This window comes from Microcaecilia unicolor, chromosome 8 (genome assembly GCF_901765095.1).
Source record: "Microcaecilia unicolor chromosome 8, aMicUni1.1, whole genome shotgun sequence".
In the NCBI taxonomy this organism is placed as follows: domain Eukaryota; kingdom Metazoa; phylum Chordata; class Amphibia; order Gymnophiona; family Siphonopidae; genus Microcaecilia; species Microcaecilia unicolor.
Window position 1 is genome coordinate 195,467,259 of NC_044038.1, and position 27,585 is coordinate 195,494,843.

At 46.1% G+C, this 27,585-nt stretch overlaps 1 protein-coding gene across 7 annotated transcripts in view; it reads right to left on the reverse strand.

Moving 5' to 3' along the window:
• The window catches only part of ZBTB46 (zinc finger and BTB domain containing 46), a 343,478-nt gene that overhangs the window by 275,251 nt on the left and 40,642 nt on the right, over positions 1 to 27,585 (reverse strand). For all 7 annotated transcript variants that reach the window (XM_030212915.1, XM_030212914.1, XM_030212912.1 and 4 more), the window contains exon 2: positions 6,722 to 7,691. In XM_030212915.1, the coding sequence (XP_030068775.1) occupies positions 6,722 to 7,658 (937 nt within the window). In that variant the 5' untranslated portion in view covers positions 7,659 to 7,691. The remainder of the gene's footprint in view (positions 1 to 6,721; positions 7,692 to 27,585) is intronic.

Consider the following 27,585-nt stretch of genomic DNA (forward strand, 5'->3'; position numbering starts at 1 on the left):
CGATGGGAAATAGACATGGGAAGAGAACTGACAGCATGGAATATTATAAAACAAATAAAGGACATTCCCAGGATAGTGGGGGGGGGGGGGGGGGGGGGGCAGGCCTTAGAGAATGCGCGTTTCAAATGATGCACAGGGCTTATTTCACCCAGGTACAATTATATAGATCGGGAGGAATGTGTGAAATGTAATGGGGCAGATAGCAATAAGATACGGTATATAAATTGATGTAAATAAAATAAATAAATAAATAAATAAATACCATGCGATTTGGGTTTGTCCATTAATACAGCGCTATTGGAGACAAATTACTATATTTCTGTCCACCATTGTGAACAGCAGAATTGAATTGAATCCATTAATGTTAATAATTAGATATGCAAGAAGCATATCCCAGACTAAAAACAGACAGAAAAATGTTTTGTCACAAAGTGTGTTTGGTAGCTAGAAAATGTATAATGCAGCACTAGACATCAGCACATCCACCGACCTTTTGGCACTGGCACAATCAGGTACACCGACTGCTGACCTGGGAAGCGAGAGAAGCGAAAGGAACATATAAGCAGAAAACACGCTCTCTTAAAATCTGGGGGAGTTATTTGGATGGGCAGCACCAACGTTCTAATGAAGCCTCCAGCCGGAAGTGTGAAGCGGCAGAGATATCCGGTTTCCCCATGAGTGTCTGCCCCGCCCTCACTCTCTCTGTAACATAGTGAAGGAAAACACAGGACAGCACGAAATCGCTCTCTTTGTAACAGTGAAGGAGGGGAGAGATGGCAGACGCCTTCACTCTCTCTGTAACACAAACAAACACAGCACAGCAGGAAACTTAACACTGAAGTGCTGGGGGGGGGGGGGGGGACAGAGAGCACAGGGGAAGGGAGAAAGGGCAGAAGGCAGGGACACACACACTCCCACATGCACACTCTGAAGAAAACCTTGCTAGCCCCCGTTTCATTTGCATCAGAAACGGGGCTTTTTTACTAGTATATATATATATAATAGATTGCATGGGGGGAATCGGTATACGCTATCATGATGGTTACACAGTGTTGATATACACATTGGATAAAAAAAGTAGAAAGGAAAGGAAATGTGGTCAGAATAATTAGACACAACATGAAACCTGGAAAACTGGTAGATGTTATCACTTTATTATACAACTCTTAAATTCTTTAACAACAAATTTAACATAAACATGCTAAAATCAAAAAGGGGATGGGTGGGGAGGGAGGGAGAAAAATATGTAAAATACTGTTGATTGAAGTTGAAGTTATACTTGTTTGGCAGAGATGTATATGTTCTAAGGTTGGATGCAAAGTATACTGGAATTGCAAATTTCTCAATAAAAATGTTGAAACGTAACATGTATGCATTATGCAGCAATAAAACAAATTCAGGGGAAAATGGCTCACCCTGGCCTCCCGGTTCCAGTCCGGGGGAAACAGCTTTTTTACTAGCCTCTACACGAGGCGCCCCTTCAGGCTCAAATCCCTCCGCCTCAGCGGGGGTCACGCCATACTGCTCCAAAATGGCGCCCGCTGCCAGCGCAACGGAGCGGGAAGGAACATCGCTCGCCATGCTCGGGCCGGCTCTACCGTCTGAAAAGTACACCTTACAGAGCCCCGCTGCAGATTTGCGCTTGCCACAAACGGAACAGCGCTTAACTTTCTCAGCAGCCATCGCCGAAAGCGGCGGAATTCAAAATGGCGCATTCGCGCCAAAATCGTCCCGAACGCGGGCCCTACCCGGAGGAGCTACAAAATGCTCTTACCTCACCAGACCGAGTCTCCGAGCTCCGGTCACGCTGCACAATCAGAAGAAAACCTCTTTTCTGGGATCGCAGCACCAAAGCGCGACGCGATTTTTTTTTTTTTTTATGCTGTGAGGAAAGTTTGAGGCAACAGCGAAAGAGGCAAATTTCCAACTCCAGAGAATCAGTAGCATGGGAAAGGCAGGGAAAGGGCGAACCTATGTGCCTGCATCCACAGCGTGGCCAAAGACAGGGACAGGGCTTGCCTATTGGTCTACTTCCACATCGGGGGCCGGGTACGGCAGGGAAAGGGCTAACCTATTTGCCTTGAAAGTGGGCACCATCAGCCACAACACCCCTGCTACAACTGGCAAAAGCACAGGAGCCACCCCAGGCAGATTTTCTGAAGGAGCTTGAACAAGCTGCTACCACCCTGCTGGGGAGATAGAGAATACTGAAGAGGCAGATGGAGCTAGCTGGCCATGAGGCACTATGGTTTGTCAGTGCTCTCTATCTCTCCCTGCTGGTTGATGGACACAACCCACTCGTAATGGATTCATCTGCTTGATGACAAGGAAAATCAATATTAAAGTGAGGCTTGTGACAATGAGACTTCAGGTACCTGCATGGCTCAAGTTTACAGGGAACTGCAAGGATCCTGATAAAAACAGCGGTTCTATCAACTGTGACAGTGGAGGGGGAACAACAGTCAAAAGATGAACAGTAACTAGCTGGAGTCTAGGGAGGCATGACTGTCTAGACCAGGCTATTGAGGGTGGAGATAAATGGCTGGCTAACCAACTGACAAGAGAGACTGCCAAGGGATGAGTGGCGAGACCCACTTGAAACTGAAACTCACCTCCCTGACCCATAAACAGGGAAACAACCATAGTAAAATCAGGCATAAAGAAGCTGCAGATAACCTCAAAGAGGGATTCCCCTCCACCCATACCCTATATTCCCTTTATCAAGAATCTACCAGAAAAATGAAGGCCCTACCTTACGACATTTCATATCCAGGCAGTAAGATGAACGACAAAGCACAGCTTCTTTTGGACACAACCTATACACAAGAACTGGAAACAGTTCTTTTCAAATATAGCTTAAATGACAATCCATTTAAGCACAAATATTTCTCTAGCTGGAAGCTGAACTGCTTCCTGTCCAACTCGCACCATTATTTGGCCAGCTGTTGAACACAACCAACAATTTAGATACATTTAAGTATTGCCACACTGTGACAGAGCAAGGGTCCATCAAGCCCAGCATCCTGTTTCCAACAGTGGCAAATCCAGGTCACAAATACCTGGCCAGATCCCGAAACAGTTCAATACATTTTATGCTGCTTATCCTAGAAATACAAAAAAAGAAAATGAAATGGCTGAGCTCTACCTCAATATAGTTGTAGCATACACAAATTAGAAAAGGAGAGCTTATTGGCACAACAGGGATGTATCGAAAATATATAAATAAATATATGTGCATTCAGGAAGCGTCTCATACAGTCACATGGACACTTATATGTGTCTGGCTTTTGTTAAGCCTATATTTTTGTGACAGGATGTAATCATGGACTGCCCCCTACCGCCTGTGGTGCACGAGAATTGCTTTCTGTGAAATTCCTTGTACTTAACTCTAAATGTATGTGCTTTAATATCTTATTGTGATTATCACTCTTTTTTAGTATGATTTTTTCTCTCAAGTGCACTCACGGGGTTTTATGTCTTTTCCTTAAAAAAACTTAATGTCCTGTTGTAGTCAAACAAAGCAATGTGAGAAGGACAAGTATATATTTGACTTATCTCAATTGTCTCATAGAAGCTGCGGGTTACTGTGTTGCTTTCATTCCAACAATTATTGTGCCCCTCGCGCTTCGCATGTAGAAACTTGATCAGATCTCCCAGAACAATGCCCAAGTTTCTACAAGCGAAGCGCGAGGGGCACAATAATTGTTGGAATGAAAGCAACACAGTAACCCGCAGCTTCTATGAGACAATTGAGATAAGTCAAATATATACTTGTCCTTCTCACATTGCTTTGTTTGACTACAACAGGACATTAAGTTTTTTTAAGGAAAAGACATAAAACCCCGTGAGTGCACTTGAGAGAAAAAATCATACTAAAAAAGAGTGATAATCACAATAAGATATTAAAGCACATACATTTAGAGTTAAGTACAAGGAATTTCACAGAAAGCAATTCTCGTGCACCACAGGCGGTAGGGGGCAGTCCATGATTACATCCTGTCACAAAAATATAGGCTTAACAAAAGCCAGACACATATAAGTGTCCATGTGACTGTATGAGACGCTTCCTGAATGCACATATATTTATTTATATATTTTCGATACATCCCTGTTGTGTCAATAAGCTCTCCTTTTCTAATTTGTGTATCCTAGAAATAAGCAGTGGATTTTCCCCAAGTCAATTTAATAATGGTCTATGGACTTTTCCTTTAGGAAGCCATCCAGACCTTTTTTAAACCCCGCCAACCAAACCGTCTTTACCACATTCTCTGGCAACAAATTCCAGAGTTTAAATACACGTTGAGTGAAGAAACTTTTTCACCGATTTGTATTAAATTTACTACTTTGTAGCTTCACAGCATGCCCCCTAGTCCTAGTATTTTTGGAAATAAACAAATGATTCACGTCTACCCATTCCACGCCATTATTTTATATGCCTCTATCTACCCACCCTCAGCCGTCTTTTCTCCAAGCTGAAGAGCACTAGACGCTTTAGCCTTTCCTCACAGAGATGTCATCCCATCCCCTTTATCATTTTCGTCATCCTTCTCTGTTCATTTTCTAATTCCACTATATCTTTTTTGAGATGAGGTGACCAGAATTAAACACAATATTCAAGGTGCAGTCAGTCGCACCATGGACCAAAACAAAGGTACTATAATCTCCTCACTTCTGTTTTCCATTCCTGTCCTAATAATACCTAACGTTCTATTTGCTCTCTTAGCCGCCACAGCAGCACACTGAGCAGAGTGTTTCAATGTATCAACAATGACGCTGAGATCCCTTTCTTGGTCGGTGACTAACTCGGAACCTTGCAATACATAGCTATAGTTCAGGTTCCTCTTTCCCACATGCATCACTTTGCACTTGCTCACATTAAACGTCATCTGCCATTTAAACACCCAGTCTCGTAAGGTCTTCTTGTCATTTTTCACAATCCTCTCACAATTTAACAACTTTAAATAACTTTGTGTCGTCAGCAAATTTAATTACCTCACTAGTTACTTCCATCTCTAGATCACTTATAAATATGTTAAAAAGCAGCGGTCCCAGCACAGACCCCTGGGGAACCCCACTATCTACCCTTCTCCATTGAGAATACTAACCATTTAACCCTACTCTGTTTTCTATCCTTTAACCAGTTTTTAATCCACAGTAGGAACGCCTTTTGCAAATCCAGATACACAGTATCAACCGGCTCGCCTTTATCCACATGCTTGTTCACCCCTTCAAAGAAATGTAAGATTGGTGAGGCAAGATTTCCCTTCACTAAACCCATGTTGGCTTTGTCTCATTAATCTAGGCTTTTGAATATGCTCTGTACTTTTATTATTTATAATAGTCTCTATTTAAGATTTTGGATGCCACATTAATGTTAGGTGTTTGACTTCAAGAGTCTTGGCCTAGCAGACTATTTTTATCTAAAGGATGTACCACATCAGCCAAATTCAACCCTGATTATTTCTCAGTTATGACCCCAGTGCTATAGTCTTTACCAATCAAGAATTAAATCAAATTATAGTGACCAAACTGACCGATTAATTATTTGCAGCATGAGAAAGTATCTTATATAGAAACTATAAACAGCAAAAACATCCAAACACAAATGGCTTTTAACAAATTATATAGTCAAGGAAGCAAAGAAACTGACGTATTGCACGTATCTGTTTGCACATTGTGGTACAAGGATTCTCACAAATTAGCTACAGGACAGAGCAGCCACCAACTCTTGCTGGTGTCCACACTGACCAATTCAGAAAATGCTTAATGTTAGCTTTATCCTACATTCACAGGGGTAGAAAAAAAAAACACGTTAACAGCTGTGGTTAGGAAATGCTGCTGAAGAGAGACTTGCCAACCTGAACATGTATGTCTTGAAGGAAAGCAGAAATAGGGGTGACATGATACAGGCATTCAAATATTTGAAAGGTATTAATCCGCAAACAACCATTTTCCGGAGACGGGAAGGTGATAGAACTAGATAACATGAACTGAGGTTGAAGGGGGGCAGACTCAGGAGTAATGTCAGGATTTTTTCATGGAAAGGTGGTGGAGATGAAAACGGTAATTGAATTCAAATATGTGTGGGATAAACACAAAGGAATCCTGTTTAGAAGGAATGGATCTACGGAATCTTAGCAGAGATTGGGTGGTGATGCTGGTATTTGGAGAGTAAAACCAGTGCAGGACGGACTTCTACAGTCTGTGCCATGATCGTGATTGAATAGATATGGATGGGCTGGAGTGTAAATTTTAAGGGGCTTCAACGTTAGCTTCAGAACTTTTAGTACAGGAACAGTGTTGGGCAGACTTTTACGGTCTGTGCCCTGAGAAAGGTAGGGACAAATCAAACTCGGGTATACATATAAAGTATTACATACCATGTACAGTTTATCTTGTTGGGCAAACTGGATGGACTGTTCAGGTCTTTATCTGTCGTCATTTACTATGTTACAACTCCAAATACACATCCGATTTTAGAAAATAAAAGATTAAGAATCTTAAAGGGGTAGAGTTTTGGAACATTTGCATTATTAGAAAACCAGGGAATTCTGCACCTTTTTCTGCTTATGTCAGCTGGTAACCACTTCAGATTTAACCAAGCCAGCAAAAATTTTACATAAATATGTGAGAGAAGAAAAATGCATAAAGAAAGAAAATTAAACAGCACATACAAATTCAATCAAAATCTGAACCAAAAAAGTGTACAAAAGCGTCTCACCTGATGAATCACGACCATTGTATGACCAAACTGAAGCAGGTATGAAAGACGGCATTGGAGAGCTGGCTCTGCTGTCATCCTCTACTTGTTGGGTAATATGACGTACAGTTTCTTTATTTTTACGATTCTTTCTGCGGCCTGAAGGTTGCCAGCCTTCCCCTGTATTTTGTTCCGAAAAAGCAACCCCAGAATTATCTTTGCCAGAATGCAACTCACTCCCTGTATAATGGGATGGCGATATCTGCTCCTCTTTGATACGCAGAGAGCCATAACCCAAGTCACTGGACCACAAAGACTGGGATGAAATGTCATCGTGGCTGTCTGTTTTTGCTTCCTGATCCTCTTTCCCATAGCTGCTGCTTCCTTCATGACAGCTGGCAATTGCTGAATCCCCAGAAGAATTGGCTGGGCTTGTGCGCCGAGCCAACCATGGAGAAATACTCCTGCCAGCTGCTACTGCAGAAATCAATGCATCAGTACTGCTGCTCGAAGGCGCTCCAATGTCATAATCAGCAAGTTCATCCGATGTCTCAGACTTTATGCTTATGTCAAGAGCTGCTTTTATGAAATTGTGGCAGGCTTGAACTATATCAGTCATCTGAAGGTAACTAGCAGCTGACATAACCTCAATTACATTTTTGCTGGTCAGTGCCAGGTGTGCAGAGTACATGAAGTCAATAATGGCTTTGAAGCCCTGTGCAGTGACAATGTCTAAATGAGTAACTGTTGTCTGGTCAGATGTCTTCTGAACTTGACAGTACAAGGTCTTGAAATAACGACTGCTTCCCAGCAATACATTTTTGTGTGCCTTAAAGATCTTGCCCTCAACAATTATGCAAACATCGCAAAGGATGCCATGTTGTCTCTGCTCATTGAGCTCCCGTAGCAAATGCCGGTAGTGGGATGTAATTTCCATATCTTCCTTTCGGTTATTCATTGGTGAATCTTTTATACTTCTTTCCTACAACCACTGAGAAAGAAAGAGGAAATTAGTGTCAAATTCACATTAAGTTGTTCATAGTAATGCTAAAAAAAAAAATCTAAAAATATCTAAAAAGACAGTAAATAAACTTCACTATAGAGCAAAAATTACTGCTCAGCCTATGCCACATATCTCCCAATATGGTGCACCACAAGCAAGTGGATTCTTCCTTGAAGGAAAGTAAAATTGCACAATGCTGACAAATACTGAAAATGTCCCCTCCACACTGCCACAGGTGGTAAAGCATTACATACGCTATCAAAGATTCCACTAGTAAGCCAGGCTCCAAGAACCAACCGTGAACTGATGGATGTAACAAACTAACTAGCATAGGGTATATACTTAATTTCAGTATTTATAGCATAGGGTATATACTTAAGTTCAGTATTTACTGCTTATCCCATTAAGTCCAAAGTAGATCAAGAGCATCAAAACATACAAAAGAGAATCATAATTACATAAAGATATAAAAATTCAAATCTAAATGACAAAAATACCAAAATAATCAAAGTTCCAATACTACTACTTATTTCTAAGCACTACTAGACGTACGCAGCGTTGTACACTTGAACATGATGAGACAGTGCCTGTTCGACAGAGCTTACAATCTAATTAGGACAAACAGGACAAACAAGAGATAAGGGACTATTAAAGTGAGGATGATAAAATAAGGGTTCTGAACAAGTGAATAAGGGTTAGGAGATAAAAGCAGCATCAAAAAGGTGGGCTTTTAGCTTAGATTTGAAGACAACCAGAGATGGAGCATGACGTACCGGCTCAGGAAGTCTATTCCAGGCATATGGTGCAGCAAGATAAAAGGTGAACTATAAAATGGAAAAAATATGACTTAATTGAATTTTCTTTTCATTACTCAGCAACAGTTTCAAACCAGTGGGTGCTATCCCTTCATACCAGCAGGTGGAGGTACAGAAACAAGTTTGCCAGTGACATCACCAGCCTAAGTAAAGCTGTTCCCTGGATCAATCCAGTATGCATCTGCCCAAGCAAACGGTCCCTTTGTAACACACCCATACCCAATCAACCGCTGCAGCTGCAATAATAATCATGCATGCAAGACAGAACGGAGTCGCACTCGCTAACCTGACAAAGGTATCTATTGAGATTTATTAACCACCTATATGAAGATTCACCCACAGCGGTACATTTTAATATTTAAAAAAAAAAACCAAAACTTACAATTGTACACAGCAGGTACAGCTTAACATTACCAAAAAAAACAAAAAACAAAAAAAACTTACAAATTTGTTAACAGCATAATAGTAAATTAACCAAGAATAAACATTAATCCAATAAATAAGGCAAACTTGAAAACAGTAATCAGAAACCTAATAATGTTAGCATAATACTAATGATAGGCATACATTAGAAAATTCAACTAACAGATATGATGCTAAAAATTTATGATGGGAACAAAATGTGTGGTACAGAGTTAGTTGGGATAATCTGATGATTAGCTATACTCAAGACAAGTTCTTTGTATAGTTAAGCAAGAGATAAGGAACTGATCTAAGTTGCAGTGTGTGTAGCAAGCTAGTCCAGGTGCAGAATGAGTGTATAGTCAGTGATCCTATGTATTAAAGGTTTGGGAGAACATACTAGGACAGACCAAATGTCCATCTAGCCCAAGTGGCCAATCCAGGTCACAAGTACTTGGCAGAAACCCAAATCTTGGCAACATTCCAAGCCACAATCCCAGGGCAAACAGTTGCTTCTCTATGCAATCCCGGTAGCCAACTGGATATGGTGCATTTACCGATGGTGACCTCCCTCCTGTTGGGATCAAAAGAAACAAACAACTGGGCAGACTGTCTGAAGGGCTTCCATTCCATGTAAAAGGCCAACGCTCTCTTGCAGTCTAAGGTGTGCAAGCTGCTTTCGCCAGGATGGGCATGAGGATGGGGAAAGAATGTTGGGAAGACTCAGATAGAACTCCGACACCACCTTCACCAGAAAAAGGGTGAGCGCGGAGGACTACTCTGTTGTGATGAAACGTAGCATAAGGTGCATCCACTACTAAGGACTGAAGCTCACTGACCCTACGAGCTGAAGTAACAGCCACCAAGAAAATGACCTTCCAGGTCAAGTACTTCAGATGGCAGGAATTCAGTGGCTCAAAAGGAGCTTTCATCAGCTGGGTGAGAATGATGTTGAGATTCCATGACACTGGTGGGGGCTTTGACAAAAGCAAACAACTAAAGGCTGTCCCGAGATAGGCTTACCTTCTACACGCTGATATGCACTAACTGCACTAAGGTGAACCCTTATGGAGTTGGTCTTGAGACCAGACTCTGATAAGTGTACAAGGTATTCAAGCAGAGTCTATGTAGAACAAGAAAGGGTATCTATGGCCTTGCCCTCACACCAGATGGCAAACCTCCTCTATTTAAAAGAGTAACACCTCTTAGTGGAATCTTTCCTGGAAGCCAGCAAGACCCAGGAGACACCCTCCGGAAGACCCAAGGAAGCAAATTCTAGGCTCTCAACATCCAGGCCGTGGGAGCCAGAGACTGGAGGTTGATATGAAGAAGCGATCCCTCGTTCTGAGTGTAGGAACACACTCCCATCTCTGCGGTTCTTCGGAGGACAATTCCAAAAGAAGAAGGAACCAAATCTGAAGCGGCCAGTAAGGCACAATCAGAATAACAATTCCGCTGTCTTGCCTGAGTTTCAACAAAATCTTTCCCACTAGAAGTACTGAAAAATACACATACAGAAGGCCTGTCCCCCAATGAAGAAGGAAGGCATCTGACGCTAGTCTGTCGTGGGCCTGAAGCCTGGACCAGAACTGAGGGGCCTTGTGGTTGATATGAGTAGCAAAAAGATCCACCAAGTGGGTGCCCCACGCTCGAAGAACTTGCAGGCTACGCCCATATTGAGAGACCACTCGTGATGTTGCATTATCCTGCTCAGCCTGTAGGCCGCCAGACAAGTGGCTTGGAGAAACATGATGTACTGGCGAGCCCAGTGCCACATCTGGATGGCTTCCTGACACAGACGGAGAGGTCCGGTGCCCCCCTGCTCGTTGGTGTAATACACTGCAACCTGATTGTCTTTGAATTAGAATACTTTGTTGAGACAGTCGATCTCAAAGCCTCTAGAGTGTTCCAGATCGTTCAGACCTCCATGAGATTGATGTGAAGATGTTTCCTGGAGGGACGATGCGCCTTGTCTGAAGTCCATCCACATGAGCTCCCCATCCAAGGAGAGATGCATCTGTAGTCAGCACCTTTTGTGGCTGAGGAATTTGGAATGGAAGTCCCAGAGTCAAATCGGATCGAACTGTCCACCATTGAAGAGAGCGTATAAGCTCTGGGGACACTTGGATGATATCATCTAGACTCCCCGTAGCTTGATACCACTTAGAAGCTAGAGTCCATTCAGCAGATCTCATGTGAAGGCATGCCATGGGTGCAACGTACACTTTGGAAGCCATATGGCCAACAATCTCAACATCTGCCAAGCTGTGACCTGCTTGGATATCCGAAATTTGGATGCTAGTGCAAGAAGATTGTCTGCATACGCCTCTGGGAGGCAGGCTCGGATATTCTTCATATCGAGCAGCGCTCCTATGAACTTCAATCGTTGAACTGAATAGAGATGGGACCCTAGTAGTCATCCACATGGACTCCCGAGCTCCGTCCTCGGAGGTGTTCTTTATCGTCAAGATAAGGGAACACGAACTCCTAGTAGTGATGCTGCGACTACTACTAGACACTTGGTAAAGACCCTGGGAGCTGACCAGAGGCCAAAAGGCAACATGCGATACTGAAAGTGACGTGTTCCCAGCCAAAACAACAGATACTTCCAGTGGGCCCTTAGGTCTAGGATGGGATGCATTCCCCCCCCCCCCCCCCCCCCCCCCCCCCCCCCCCCCCCCCCCCCGGGTGTTCTTTTGCACAAGGAAGTATCTGGAATAGAATCCCAGCCCTTCTTCCCTTGGCAGAACGGGTTCGACCACATGGGACTCAAGAAGGGTGGAGAGTTCCTCTGCAAGTACCTGCTTGTGCTGAGAACTGAAAGAATGGGCTCGCAGTGAACAATTTGGAGACTTGGAAAGCAAATTGAGAGTGTATCAGAGCCAGACTATTTGAAGAACCCACCGCTCAGAGGTTATGAGGCCACCTTTGGTGAAAAAATATTAACCTCCCCCCAGCCAGTAAGTCATATGGGACAGACCCTTTGATAGTGGCTATGCTCTGCAGGAGCCAGTCAAAAGCTCGTCCCTTGCTTTTGCTGGGGAGCAGCAGGGGCCTCGAGCGCACGCTATTGACAAGAACGAGTGAGCTGGGGCTGGGCCTGAGCAGGCTTGTGAGCCGCAGTGTACCTATGCCTAGAATAAGAATAGGGGGCACTCCGCAACCTACCAAAATACCTCCTGGATGAGGAGGCAATAGCAGAAGACGCCTGGCGGAAGACAGAAGCCTGAAGACATAGCGTCAGTATGCTTCTTGATTTGGTCAGCAACCTCCTCAACCTTCTCTCCAAAAAGATTATCCCCCCGGCAAGGGGCATCCGCTATTCTCCGCTGGACCAAATGGTCCAGGTCAGAAACATGCAGTCATGAGAGTCTGCGCATTCCTATACCTTGGGCAGAGACTCTGGATGTCATTTCAAAAGTGTTGTAAGTTTCCCTGGCAAAGAACTTGCAACACGCCTTCTGCTGCTTGATCAACTGGCGAAAAAGGCTCGGGCTGCTCCAAAGGGAGCACATCGACCAAGTCCAATAGCTGCCTCACTGAGTTCCACAAGTACACGCTCGTGAAGAGCTGGTATGACTGGATATGGGCGATGAGCATAGCGGCCCGATACATCTTTCTCCCAAAAGAGTCCAGGGTTCTAGCTTATCTGACTGGGGGAGTCGAGGCATACTCCCTAGTACTACTGGCTTTTTCTGAGAGCAGCATCGGCCACTATCAAGGTGTCGGGTAACCGAGACCTCACCAACCCAGGCTCCCTGTTGATCAGCTATTGGATATCAATTTTCTTGGGGACCACAGGGAGAGGCAGGAGAAGCCCAGTTCTGAATGAGGACTGCCTCAAGTACCTTGTGGAGAGGAGCCATCAATGCCTCCTTAGGAGGTGTGTAGTAGTCCAGGACCACAAGAATCTTGGCCCTGGGCTCAACCTCCACTTCTACAGGGAATGGAATGGCCTCAGCCATTTCCCATACAAAAAGAGGTGAATGAGAGGCTCTCGGATGGAGACAGTCTCTTCTCAGGTGGTGGGGAAGGCTCAGAAGGGATCCCATAGGACTAATCGGAGGAAAAGTACCTGGGAGCCTCTTCTGATTACCATGTGCTCCTCTTCAGTATCAGATGCACTTCTATCAAGGATGTCCAAGACTGGGCCCGCCTCAACATCGAGGAGCCAGCTCCTGTCCCGACTCCAGCGAAGCTTCCTCCACTGACGAAGAATTACCGGCCCGGGTGGCTGTCGACACCGGGGCCGAAAATGGAGCTGGCATAGGGAGCTACAGTGGAAGGCATGGTAGGCGCAAGCACCCCCGATGCACATCGCTGCATGACACCATCCAAAAGCTCAGGGAGCAAGGCCCAGTTGCGCTCATTGAGGGCCGCCATCAATAAAGGCTGCGGGGCCAGTTGGAGCTCAGGATACAGAACTGCCAGGGCTAGTGCAGGAGCAAGATCTTGGCTGCTGAGAGACACATGTATCAGCACCACTTGAATGGAGGGGGAGCCGTCCTCCCAGCGTTGACGCTTCTTGGGTGCTGAATCCATCTGCACCAGAGCTCCCAGCACAGCGTGTCGATGGAGATCGGTGACATTGCTTATTGGCCTTCGGCCGATGCCCACCACACATGCTCCTCAGCGCCGACGAGGACGTCTAATCCTCCCGTCACCTCGGGGTCGGGTCCGACGATGGATTGACCTGGGGTGGCCTGCATAGCAGGAGGCCTTGAGACAGGTGTAGACCCACTCAATGCCTCACTGCTCCCAGTGTATCGGGGTCTCACAACAGCCATCCCTACCGTGACTCCCGATGCAGCACTCGACAGTGCAGCACTCAACGTCAACGCCACCGACCTCTATGTTGATCTACCAAACGAGGCTCCAAAACTTTTTTCACGTTGAGTCTCCCAGAAAAGCAGAGTCCTTTTCTTCATACAAAGACACAGGACACAGTTTGCAGGGCTATGGCCGGGCCCCCAGGCACTGAAGACACCACTAATGAGTGTCCTTACCCGAAATGTTCCAGCTGCACTGGGTACAACGCTTGAGGCCACTGGGAGTCTTCGATGACATGGAAAGAAAAATGGCTTCAGCGAAATCAAAAGTTGCGATGGTGCCTAAAAAGGAGGGGAAAGGGGGAAAAGAAGGCACAAATTAGACCCGTCAGGCTGGCCTAAATGTGGCCCATGTCGAAAAGAAAGGAAACAGATGCAGGGCAGACAAAACTAGAAATAAGGGAATTTTTTTTTTTTAAACTATAATAACAACAGACAAAGAAAAGAGAATGAGCAGTACAAAAAATACCGGAAAGGCACTCAAAGCTCTACCAGACGTGTGAGACAAGCACAAAAAACAGCTTCTTCTCAAGCAGAAGAAAAGTAACCGAGGCATTCTTTAAAGCTCTGGATTTTTCCTCTAGCAATCTTGCCGAACCGGGCGACGCTGGACCGCATCAACCCACTTGCGAGAATAACATGCCTGCTTGCCCTCGGAGAAAGAATGCATCTGGACTGGGCTTCCAAGATGGTATTTTTGAATAATGTCCACACCTGATTTAGTGTCCTAACCTTTGCAGCTGATCCTTTCATCTTCTTTTTAACCATTTTCCTCATTTTATTATATTCGCCCTTTAAAAAATTAAATACAGCTACAGTAGATTTCCTTTGAGGGTTCATCCTAGATAGTAGCTCAAACTTGATCACTGTTTCCCAGGGGACCCAACACTGCCACCACTCGCACTATGCCCTGCACACCATCAAGGACCGATCCAAAATGGCAACACCTCTTTTTAATTCTGGGACAAGTTGCTCCAAGAAGCTGTCATTTATTACATCTAGAAATTTCATCTCCTTGGCACTCCCTGATGTAACATTTATCCAGTCAATATTGGGGTAAATGAAATAGTGCCGTTAGCTGAAAGCTTTTTCTTGGAAGTAGCACATTTTTTTTTGTTATCTTGGATTGAATATAACATAATAATTTTCTCCCCTGAAGCAGCCTGGATTTGGAATTTATTAAATTCAATCAGATCACATTATTGCAAGATTGTTACAAGACTGTACCGCCAAGATAAGTACTGTGTGTATAATAGCAACATTTTTTCCATATTCTGTATCTTAAAAAGGGGTTGTCATTTTTTCAATATTGAAAAAAAACAACCACTACAAGTGGAGTTTTATTTTTTATGACTGATGATTATGAAGAGCCTCCTACATTTATGAAGGTTTTGCCTTACAAGTAGGTGTGTCTCTTTTCCATACTGAAGTCTTTTTGCTCCACTTCATTTACGATTGGATGACATTCCTTTAGATACAAAACATTATTGTAGAAGTTTTCTTATGATTTAAGAGGTTGAGTTCTATAGATTCCTTTGATTAGAAGTAAATGAAATTACCCATTATTATAATGTCCAATTTGCCAGCTTTTCTAATCTCTGTAAACATTTCTTCATCTGTCTGTTTGTTCAGTCCCGGTGGACGGTAGTACAGCCCTACAAGAATATTCCTTCCCTTCGTACATTGAATTTCTATCCATAATAATTCCACGCTGCCATCTGTTTCATGTGGAGTGTTTATTTAATTTGACTCAATTCCCTCTTAACGTATAGCATAATCCCCCCTCCAATTTGATCCTATCATTGTTAATTCAGTGTCTCACTGACCATCCTCTTTCCACCAAGTCTCTGAGATGCCTATTTTATCTACCTCATTATTTAGTGCTAAATATGCTAACTCTTCCATCTTATATTTTAGGCTTCTAGAATTTGTACATAGGCACTTCAGATTGTGTTTTTTCCTTGGATCTACAAGCTGTTTAGAATTTGAAGGGGATAAAGAGTATCCTTCAAATTCTGACCTTTCATTAAGCACAAGTCTAAATTTGGCTTCCCAAATTTCCCTCCCACACTTTCCTATGTTATTTGTACCCACATGTACCAAAACAGCTGGCTCCTCCCCAGCACTATCTAAGATTCTGTCTAGGTGATGTGTGAGGTCTGCCACCTTTGCAACAGGCAGGCAAGTGACCAGGCGATCTTCACATCCACCAGCCACCTACATGCCTAATGATCGAATCACCAACTAGAACAGCTGTCCTAACCCTTCCCGACTGGGCAGAAGTCATTGGAGACATATCCTCGGTGTGATAAGATACAGCATCCCCTGGTGGGCAGGTCCTGGCTACAGGAGTACTTCCTACTTCACCAGGGTGATGCTCTCCTTTTAGGAGACCTCCCTCCTCCAAGGCAGCACAGGGGCTGCAAAACTTGAGGTAGGACTTCTCTACAATGCCCCTGTAGGTCTCATCTATGTACCTCTCTGTCTCCCTCAGCAACTCCGCTACTCTAGCCTCAAGAGACGAGATCTATTCTCGGAGAGCCAGAAACTCTTTGCATCGGGCATACACATATAACCACTCACAAACGGAGATAACCATACATGTGATGCTCAATGCAAAAAACTGGATATCACCCCTCTCACTGCTGGACTGCTGTCTCCATCTTAGTATGGGAAAATTAGGTTCTTACCTTGGTAATTTTCTTTCCTTTAGTCATAGCAGATGAAGCCATTCCGTATGGGTTGTGTCCAACCACCAGCAGGGGGAGATAGAGAGCACACAACTTTTCACAGTGCCTCGTGGCCAGCCAGCTCCACTGCCTCTTCAGTATTTGAAGCTTCCAAAGCAGCATGGCAAACCGCAACGGGAATAACATGAACTTTCCTCACAGCGAACGATGGCCCCTTAACAAGGGCATGAACTCAAAAGGAGGGAATGAACACATCCTCCTGGAGGGAATAAACTCGTCCTCCTTATTGTATAACTGGAGGGGATACATGCAACCTCCTGGACAGAATAAACTCATCCTCCAAAACATAAACTGGACGGAATGGACTCATCCTCCTACAAGTGAACACGAATCCTGAAGACTGTTTTCCAACTTTCTCCCAAGGAAGGAACTTCAGGAAACAAGAACAGAACCTGAAACAGATTCACAACATACAGACAATCATACATACAGGGAGGGCTCATGGCTTCATCTGCTATGACTAAAGGAAAGAAAATTACCAAGGTAAGAACCTAATTTTCCCTTCCTTGTCATCAAGCAGATGAAGCCATTACGTATGGGATGTAACAAAGCAATCCCTATATAGGGTGGGAACAGGTCACACCACACGCTAGCACTTGTGCTCCAAAACGCGCATCCCTCCTAGCAGCCACATCCAGCCTGTAATGTCGGGCAAAAGAGAGCTTAGAAGCCCATGTTGCTGCACTGCATATCTCTTGACGAGAGAGTGCTCCAGTTTCAGCCCAAGAGAAAGAAATCGCTCTGGTAGAATGCGCCTTAAAGGCTACAGGCGGAGACCGGCCGGCAAGCAGATAAGCTGAAAAGATAGTTTCTTTGAGCCAGCGGGGAATAGTGGCTGGAGGACCTGATAGCAAAACAAACAGATGATCATAGATCCTGACAGAGATAGTAACTCGCAGATACTGCAGCAGAGTCCTGCATACATCCAACAGGTGCAACTGCCCAAAAGATTCTGAAAACTCCTCCTTATCAAAGGAGGGCAAGAAAATAGGCTGGTTTAGGTGAAACGCTGAAACCACCTTAGGCATGAAGGAAGGCACGGTCCGAACCCTGACTCCGGACTTTGAGAATTGCAGAAATGGGTCTCTACAGGACAGCTCCTGGAGCTCTGACACCCGTCTCGCTGAAGTAATGGCCACAAGAAAAAACAGCCTTTAGTGTCAAATCTTTCTCCGATGCTCGCCGAAGCAGCTCAAAAGGAGAAGCCTGCAGGGCCTTCAAAACTAGCCCCAGGTTACAAGCTGGACAGGGTGCTCGCACGGAAGGCCGGAGCCAAAGCACCCCACTAAGAAACCGTGCCACATCTGGATGAGCAGCTAAAGACACGCCTTCAACCTTACCACGAATGGAGGCCAATGCTGCCACTTGCAGCCGCAGGGAATTATAGGCCAAGCCTATTTGTACACCATCCTGCAAAAAGTCCAGAATCAGCGAGACAGGAGCCCGCATGGGTGTGATCGCTTTTGAAGCACACCAAGACTCAAACTGGCGCCAAATCCTCGCATAAGCCACGGAAGAGGAACGCCTGCGGGCCTGCAGGAGAGTGGAAATAACTGTGTTTGAATAGCCTTTGTCCCTCAATTGCGCCCTCTCAATCGCCATGCCATAAGACCAAAGCGGCAGGCGTCCTCCATGGCTACTGGGCCCTGTGACAACAGGTTCGGTACCAGAGGTAAAGGAAGGGGAGCCTCCACTAGCATCTGTCAGAGTTCCGCATACCAAGGCCTCCTGGGCCAATCCGGGGCGAGGAGGACCACTTCTCCTGGGTGCAGCCGAATCCGCAGGAGCACGCGCCCTATCAAGGGCCACGGAGGGAACACATATAGTAGGCTAGGGCTGAGTCAAGGCATCCAACCCTGCCGAGCGAGGATCTCTCCGTCTGCTGAAAAAGCATGGGACTTTGGCATTTGAACTTGTCGCCATAAGATCCATCACGGGCTTGCCCCATTTAGCACATATCTGCAGGAATACTTCATCTGCTAGTTCCCATTCTGCTGGATCGATCTGATGCCTGCTTAGATAATCGGCTTGCACGTTGCTCTGACCTGCAATGTGAGCTGCCGACAGAAAATGAAGATGCAGCTCGGCCCAGTGGCAAATCTGTTCGGCCTGCGCGGCCAGTGCTCTGCACTGAGTGCCGCCTTGTCGATTTATGTAGGCCACTGATGTCGTGTTGTCTGACATCACTCGGACCGCCAATCCTTCCAGGGTCACTTGAAAGACCAGAAGCGCCTGAAACACCGCTTTCAACTCTAGGCGGTTGATGGACCATTCCGACTCCTCAGGTGTCCATAGACCCTGGGCATGCTTCCCCTTGCAATGTGCGCCCCAGCCCTTCAGGCTGGCATCTGTCACTACTAGACACCAATCGGGGAGCACCAGCGGCATTCCTCGCCGCAGCATGCTGACTGAGAGCCACCACTCCATGCTGAGTCGGGCCGCAGGGAGCCAAGAAAGTCTGCATTGATAATCCTGAGAAACTGGAGACCATCTTTGAAGTAGGGAATACTGTAGAGGTCTCAGGCGCACTCTCGCCCAGGGCACCACTTTCAATGTGGCTGTCATTGATTCCAGCAGCTGGACAATGTCCCAAACTCGCGGGCGGGGCATCCTCAGGAGCAGACAGACCTGATTCTGAAGCTTGCACCGCCTTAGCTCGGGTAGGTATACATAGCCCGAGTCTGTGTCGAACCTGGCCCCCAAATATTCTAGAGATTACGAGGGGGTCAGGTGACTTTTGGCCATATTGACGACCCAGCCTAGAGACTGAAGTACTGAGACCACTCTGGCTGTAGCTTGATAGCTCTCTGTTACAGAGTCTGCTCTCATGAGCCAATCGTCTAGGTAAGGGTGAACCCTGATACCTTCTTGCCTGAGCAAAGCAGCTACTACCACCATTACCTTCGAAAAGGTTCGGGAAGCTGTGACGAGGCCAAAAGGCAAGGCCCGGAACTGGAAATGTTTTCCCAACACCGCAAACCTCAGAAACTTCTGGTGCGGGGGCCAAATTGGTATGTGCAAGTAAGCTTCTTTCAGGTCTAGAGACGTGAGAAACTCTCCTGGCTGTACCGCAGCAATGACGGAGTGCAGGGTTTCCATGTGGAAATGCCGCACTCTCAGGGACTTGTTTAATTCTTTTAAGTCCAGAATAGGGCGAAAAGACCCACCTTTTCGCGGCACCACAAAGTAGATGGAGTATTGGCCGTAGCCGTGTTCGGCGGGAGGTACCGGGGACACGGCCCCTAACTGAATCAGACCTTGCAAAGTCTCCTCTACCGCCACCCGTTTGGCGGCAGAACCGCATCGGGACTCCACAAACACGTCTCTTACTGGGGCGTTGAATTCTATTCTGTAGCCATCTCTGATCAGGTCCAGAACCCACTGATCTGAGGAAATATTGGCCCACTCCTCGGCAAAGAGAGAAAGACGTCCTCTGATGACAGGAAGCGAGGAGGGGGCCGGCGCACCATCATTGAGAGGGTCGCCCCCGAACTCCAGGCCTAGAGCCGGTGGCTGCGGAACGCTTGTCCGAGCGAAAGAAGTTCCTCTGCTGAAAAACGGGCATGAGAAGTGAACCCAGCAGAATGCCCCGGGCGGTACCTTCTAGCTTCACGGAAGCGAGGTCTATAAGAGGAGTGGACCGCCTGGCCCTTGGAAGAAGGCCTCAGCCTATCTTTGGGCAAGAGCTGGGGTTTAGGATCTCCCAGGCCTTTAACAATTTTTTTTCCCCAACTCCTCACCAAATAGGAGAAGGCCTTGAAAGGGCAACTTCACCAACCTTTGCTTAGAGGCCATGTCCGCTGCCCAACGTCGTAGCCAAATAAAACGGCGAGCCGCCACTGCTACTGCCATTTGTTTAGCCGAAGCTCTGACAATATCATAAAGGGCATCAGTCAAAAAGGACAAGGCCGACTCCAGCCGTGGAGCCACATCCGAGAAGGGCTCCGCTCCATCTCCGGGCTGTTCCACTGCCTGTTGCAACCACGCCAGGCAGGCTCTAGCAGCATAACAACTGCATGCAGACACCCGAACAGTAAGACCTGCAATTTCAAAGGACCGTTTAAGTGCTGCTTCCAGCCTACGGTCTTGTATATCCTTCAGGGCAACTCCTCCTTCCACAGGGAGGGTAGTTCTCTTTGTCACCGTAGTGACTAGAGCATCTACTTTAGGCATTGCAAAGCGAGCCAAATGCTCCTCACGCAGAGGGTATAATTGCCCCATAGCCCTGGAAACTTTCAAAGGTCCCGCGGGGTCAGCCCACTGAGCGGAAATAAGCTCTATGGGTGGAGTCATGCAAAGGATAGGCTCGAGCAGGCTTTTTGGTACTAGCCATCCTAGGAGTCACAGAGGAGGCCGTGCCACTGTCAGACTCTTCAATAGAAAGGACCTGTAGGGCATCTGAAATAAGCGCTGGCAGCTCATCACGGTGGAAAATCCTCACCGCGGAGAGATCATCCAGATCCTGTGGTAATTCTGCACCTGACTCTGGCTCCTCAGACCACGAAGGCCTGCCAGAACTCTCCAAATCCTCACAGCCCGACCACGGGGGGGGGGGGGGGGGGGGGGGGGGGGGAGGGAAGGAGGTGCACCACAATCTGAAGGGGAATTAGCCCTTCTACGCTTTTCTTTATGCCAATTATCAGGAAAAATAGCCTCAGCGGGCAGTCCCAGACCAGAATCCACCGGGGGGGGGGGGGGGGGGCGCCAATAGAAGGGGCATCAGACGACCCTTGAGGGAGAGCTCTTTTCAGCATGTATGCTTTATGCAAAAATAACACAAAATCAGGGGAGAAAAACTCGCCTGGGCACCCAGATCCCATCCGGGGCTAGCCGCTCCCTGAATATCCTCAATTCGAGGTCGTCGTCCCCCCCCCCCGGGCTCAGGGCTCTCCGTCTCTACGGAGGCCGTGCCATGCGGCGAATTCAAAATGGCGTCCGCTGCCAGCTCTGAGCGGGAAGAATTATCACTCACCATGCTCGGGCTGGCTCTTACACCTGTACAGCATGATTTACATAGCCCCGCTGCTGATTTGCGCTTGCCACACCGGGAACAGCGCTTTACATTCTCTGCAGCCATCGCCGAAAACGGCAGGAAAATTCAAAATGGCGGTTTTGCGCCAACAACGCCCCGATCGCGGGCCCACCCCGGAGGGGTTAGAAAACACTTACCTCACCGGACCAAGTATCACAGCTCCGGTCCCATAGAAGAATCAAAGGAAAACCTCTGTTCCATTTTTTTTTTTTTTTTAACGCTGTGAGGAAAGCAGAGGTAATAAGAACTCTGGAGGCTCAGATGAGTGGAAAAGGCAGGGAAAGGCGAACCAATGTGCCTGCATCCACTGAGTGGGAAAGGATAGGGAAAAGCAAGCTAATATGTCCACATCCACGGGGGCATGGGTAAGGCAGGGAAAGGGCTAACCTATGTGCCTTCAAAGTGAAGCTGCTATAGCCTCTAACACCCCGGCTAACAACTGGCAAGCCAGGAGCCACCCCCAGGCAGATTTTTGATGGAGCTCGAAGAAGCTGCAGCCACCCTGCTTGGGGAGATAGAGAATACTGAAGAGGCAGTGGAGCTAGCTGGCCATGAGGCACTGAGAAAAGTTGAGTGCTCTCTATCTCCCCCTGCTGGTTGATTGACACAACCCATACGTAATGGCTTCATCTGCTTGATGACAAGGAATGTTGAGTTTTTCAATAATTTAAAACTTACTAAGGTATTAAGGATAATACCATAACATAATAAAATGTCCTTAGCTTATATGGTATATCGTGTGATTTATTTAGTGTTTTTTTCTTAGAAAGTAATGAAATGTAATTAAAACTCTGAAAGAGTACTCTTCCCGTTATCCTAAATAGAATAAGTGACTATAATGAAGAGTTGTGCTAGGGGTGGATGGGTGGGTGAGATTCTGTGCCTTCTACATACAGGCTGTTAATGTTGCAGGCTGTGGCAAAACATTTAAGCTAACTCATGGGACTATGATCAGAAGCAAACACAGGTACTAGAGGTTACTAGCGCCATACTAGCACCTGTGTTTGCTACCGCCCCGTGATAAGAGCCCCCAAGCGCGTGAAACAACGCGCTTGTTGGGCTCTGAACGCAACTAGCATGCAAATGCATGCTAAACAGGGCTGTTAGCGCAAGTAGCATGCAAATGCATACTAAACATTCCTCCCCAATGATTAGTGAGCAAAACATTGGTGCACTGTCCGCGGCAAACCCTACACCACCTCGGAGCTGGCGTTAGGGTTTGCAGACTATTGGGGAGGAATAGTGAGCCCTGTCCAGCATGCTTTTGCATGCTAGCAGGCCCCCCCATTCCCAATACAAACCCCCCGAAGAAGCCCCCCCCCCCTCAAGAACCTCAACCCCCAGTCGACACAGGGGCTGGAGGTCTGGTGGCATCTAGTCCCCCCAACCTCCCCCAACACAGGTTCGGGGGGGGGGGGGCTGGAGATCTGGTGGGTCTCCAGCCCCCCCTAACACCCCCCCTCCCAAAAAAAAGCAGCCAACTAAAAGGCATCAGAGATTTTTGCAAGCAGCTCTGACCGCTTCCTCCCTCCCCTAGTCTGATCTCTGGTGATGTGAACACAGATAGACAGGATGTCTCCTACCCCTTTAGGGGTTGGTTACATGTTAACACTTGTGCTTTAGAGCAACAAAAGATATCAGAACCAGTGCTCAATAAGATCCAGACAACTGGTCTCCAAGAAACTGGCTTCAAAGGAATCTACACCTCTTGAGTAATTAGGAGACATCAGCTCAAACTAAATTATTACACAGGAATATGCTGGAAAAATGGAGTTCAGGGATATAAAAAAAAGACACATTCACATCCACGCCCACATGCAGACCTTCTTTCTCAGAGAGTCACTCCATCATATACATCCCCCTCCTAAGCCCAACAGAAGGACAGACACATACACTTAGACACACACACGGAATCAGAGGGACACAGACCCTGAGACACATAAACAGCGCTGCAATACCTTTCTGCCCTGCTGTAAGCCTTTTTTTAACATAACACACTCTTTTTCAAGCCAAATGTGTTGTATTGTGCTACAAACCCACCACCCCTAAGAAATGGACCTGGGACCAAAAGGAAAGCAACTCAGAACAAAGCCAAAGGCTGACATCCAACTTCTGGGGACCACAGACCATAACGGACAGTCTCGAGTTACATGTAGCCCCCTCTGGGAGTAGATTCCAGAGCGTGGGGGCTAATCCTGAGAAGGCTTGCTGGCTGTTATCACATCATACAATTTCTTTTGATGAGGGTACAGATGGTGATGATCCTTGAGAGGTCTTAAAAAGGTGTGTATTCTATAAGTCAGCAGTTCCCAAACTGTGCGCCGCAGCACCCTGATGCACCCCAGCAAACTCTCAGGGGTGCCACGGTGCATCGCTCCCTACTTCCCCTCCTGCAGGTCCGGCATCTGTCACTTCCTGCTTCTTCCCCGGCCACCGCTGCAGTGCTTGCAGCTTAAATCAAGCACAGCCCAAAAATGTAAGTGCAAGCACTGCAGCGGCAGCAGAGGGAAGAGAAGGAAACGGCAGCGATCCTGGACCTGCAGGAAGGAAAGTAATAAGCGATGCTGGATTTAGGGAAGGCAGAGGGCTACAGGGAAAGTGAGATCTATATGGCTGGAAGGGAGCCTAAGGTAATGATATGCTGTTGCTGAACAGAACTGATCATTGTCTATCTGACAAATAGGATTAGAACCAAGTAAATACTGTGCCACCGATACCCGTTTCTGTCAGTCTTGTAAAAATGATATGATCCACGGTTTTGAAGGCTGCCAAGAAATCAAGCAACACTAGTATCAAGGTAGACCCCTGTCACTGTTTCTGTGCAGATCATCAAGAAGGGACACAAGAACTGTCTCTGTTCCGTACCCAGGTCTGAAACCAGATTGACATGGGTCTGGCCAATTGCTTTCAATATGCCAGTCACTGAGTTGAGTGCAGACTGTCCATTCCATATGTTTTGCCAGGAAAGGAAATGTTAGAGAATGGTCGGTAGTTTTCGAGCTTGTCCTGGTCTAGTGAACTCTTTCAGTAGGTGGCGCACCACAGTTCCTTTTTAGTGTTGTTGGCAGCTGAAAATAGTTAATTAACATAGAAAGAAGTTAATTTTAGTAGGCCCTTCAATGAGGCCTGTGCTCACTCACTGTACAATCCTTCTTGAGCAGGGATCAAGAGGGGAGGTTGTAGGCTGTAGACCTTTCAGAATATTTTAAGAGCTTCCTCTGTGACCTAGTTGAATGGGTCCCAGATGGCTGTGCATTGTAGGGAAGAGGTAATGTTCTCTTCGTTAGCTAGTAGGAGCTTTGATGGAACTGTCTGTAGGTCCTGATAGAGACCTTTAATTTTGTTGGCAAAATAAGTGGCAAAATCATTGCTGGTTAGTTGTGACTGGGAAGGCTGGTTCTGTTGTGGGGTTTGCAGTAGACTGTTTACTATTTTAAATAGCTGCTTTGTTGAATTTGCAGCTTGTTCTATGTGTTGAGAAAAATATTTTTTGGCTGTTATGGCCTGGCAGTACATTACCATGTGTTTCTTACAATTGAGTCTGTCTTCATCTAGGTGAGATTTTTTTCCACTTTCTTTCAAGTTGACGTCCTTAAGGATCTGTAGTTCTGGGTAGAACCAAGGGGAACATTTGTTTGTGGAGCATAGGACCTTCTTTAGAGGAGCAGTTTTTTCTAATGCCATTGCTAAGCATGAATTCCCGTTATAAACCTGTACTGACATGGTCATCATCTTTTCATCCACACTGGGGTAGGACAAGGCCTCTAGTAGCGCTTTAGAAATGATAAGTAGTAGTAGGAAGTTTTCAGCAGTCAGATTTCTCATGTCTCGGATTTCATTCCATACTTTGATTGGACCCATCTGTTTTACGTAGTCGTTAATAGAAATTTTGATTAGGAAATGATCAGTCCATGATACGGGTGTTATCTCTCTGCCACAGCCAAGATGTCAACTCCTTTGCAGGACAAGCTTAGCATATGGCCCTTTTCATGGGTTGGAGATTTGATCACCTGGATGAATCCTAGAGCTGACATCTTATCAAGGAAGGCAGTAGTAGTGGTGCCTGGAGTTTCAAGATGTAGGTTAAAGTTCCCCATGATCAGTAACCTAGGGTAGCTCAAGGTTACCTCAGTCACCAGATTCAGCAGTTCTTGCACAGAAGATATTGTGTTGCAAGGTGCTCTGTAGACCACGAGCAGCCACATTGGTTCCTTGTCTCCCAACTGGACCAGCAAGCATGCTGACTCAAACAGGTGTAGGATGGAGACACTGCACAGGTTCATTGTCTCTCGGATCATGACTGCTACCCGGATCATGACTGCTACCCATCCATCCTAAATCCCTCGTCTTGGTTGGTGAAGGACAGTGAATCCTGTGGGGCATAGTTCAGCCAATGGTACTCCTCGCTTTCATCCAGCCAGGTCTCGGTTATTCCCAAGATGTCTAAGTGGTATTCATAGATGATTGCGGATCACAGGAAATTTTTTTTGGCTGATCTGGCATTTACTAGGCCAAAGTTTCCAAGCACTGGTCTGTTTGTGGTTGTACTTGTAGTTTTAAGGGTTACTTGATGGTGGTAGGCAGGTATTCATGTGTGTATAGATAGATAAGAGTTTTGCCTCAAGTTTGTGTGTCTTCTAGGCGGCTGGGGGAACCTATTATTTCTTCTTCTCCAGATTACTGGGATGACTTAAGATTTTTGGTTTACTAGTCTTGTTTAAGTACACAGATCTCTAGCTATTTATAACAAAAAGCCAGTTTGTCTTTGGCAGCAATTAACAATGGAGTGTTAATTACCCAGACAGTGCTTGATGAGGGTCTGAGTCCCTCTGAAGTATCAGCTTCCTAGGAAGGGGAGCTCTGTTTGCTTTAATAAAGACTTCATGTTTAAAATGAGATAGTCAGTCCACTAATTCTACCTATACTTTATGCTTTTAAATCTTGAAACAAGGTAAAATCATTTTTGAAGTATAAAAACTAACAGGTACTTCTGTTCACTAGAGACATACATCAAATGGCTGTATTTCACTCCTGTGAAATTATTTGGAAGTTTTAATACAGAGGAAGATTCAGCAAGGTATCAGAAATTGAGAGAGATATGAACTTCAACTCACAAATATAGGAATATCATAGGAACCCATATGGCTGACTAAAGAAAAGAAAATCAAATAAGAATTTTTCCTTTCTTAGCGTCAGCTCCACTGTTCTGAAATAATGGGATATACCGAAGCAGATCTCTTGGACGGGGGAGGAAAAGTTCATAGTCTGTTACTGTTACTGAGATGGACATGGGAGAAGTCCGTGCTGGCCCCGGGATTGGTAGCGGGGCATGTTACTACTAATTGGGTTTCTGTCAGGTACTTGTGAACTGGATTAGCCACTGCTGGAAACAGGGTACTGGGCTAAATGGACCATTGGCCTGACCTAATATGGCTATTCTTATGTTCTAAAGACCCCCAAATGATAGCTCTGCCTTAGTCTGGCCAGCACATTCAATATGCAGTGCTTAGCAAACAAATGACGCAACAACCAGGTCGCCACCCTGCAGATCCAGAACCTGCAAGGTGGCCAATCTGGCATGAAACAGAGAGTCATCCAGCCAGGGATAACACTCGTGCCTCTGTCCAGTAAGTGGCCTGAGCCCTAGTAGAGTGGGCATAGAGCCCCTGAGGCACTAGACAATACTTGCTGATGTAAGTGGACTCAACAGCTACTTTAATTCACCCCACAGTGGAGGTCTTCAAGGCTGCCTGGCCCTTGGAAAAGTACAGAGGTGGTCCAAGAGATGAAACTCAGTCTCCTGGAAATACTTGAGCAGCGTCCTCCAACCCTCCAGCAACTATCCCTGCATCACCGTTGAGGGCACACAAACGTGATTTACATGGAACGGAGACACCACCTTCAGAAGAGAAGATAGTACTGTGCACAAGGATAAAGAATCCTTCGAGGAAAGACAGGGATCCTGACACGCCAGGACATGCAATTCAGAAACCCTCTTAGCAGAGGTGATGTCAACCATAAACACTGTCTTAAGGATTAGAACATTGCTGGAAG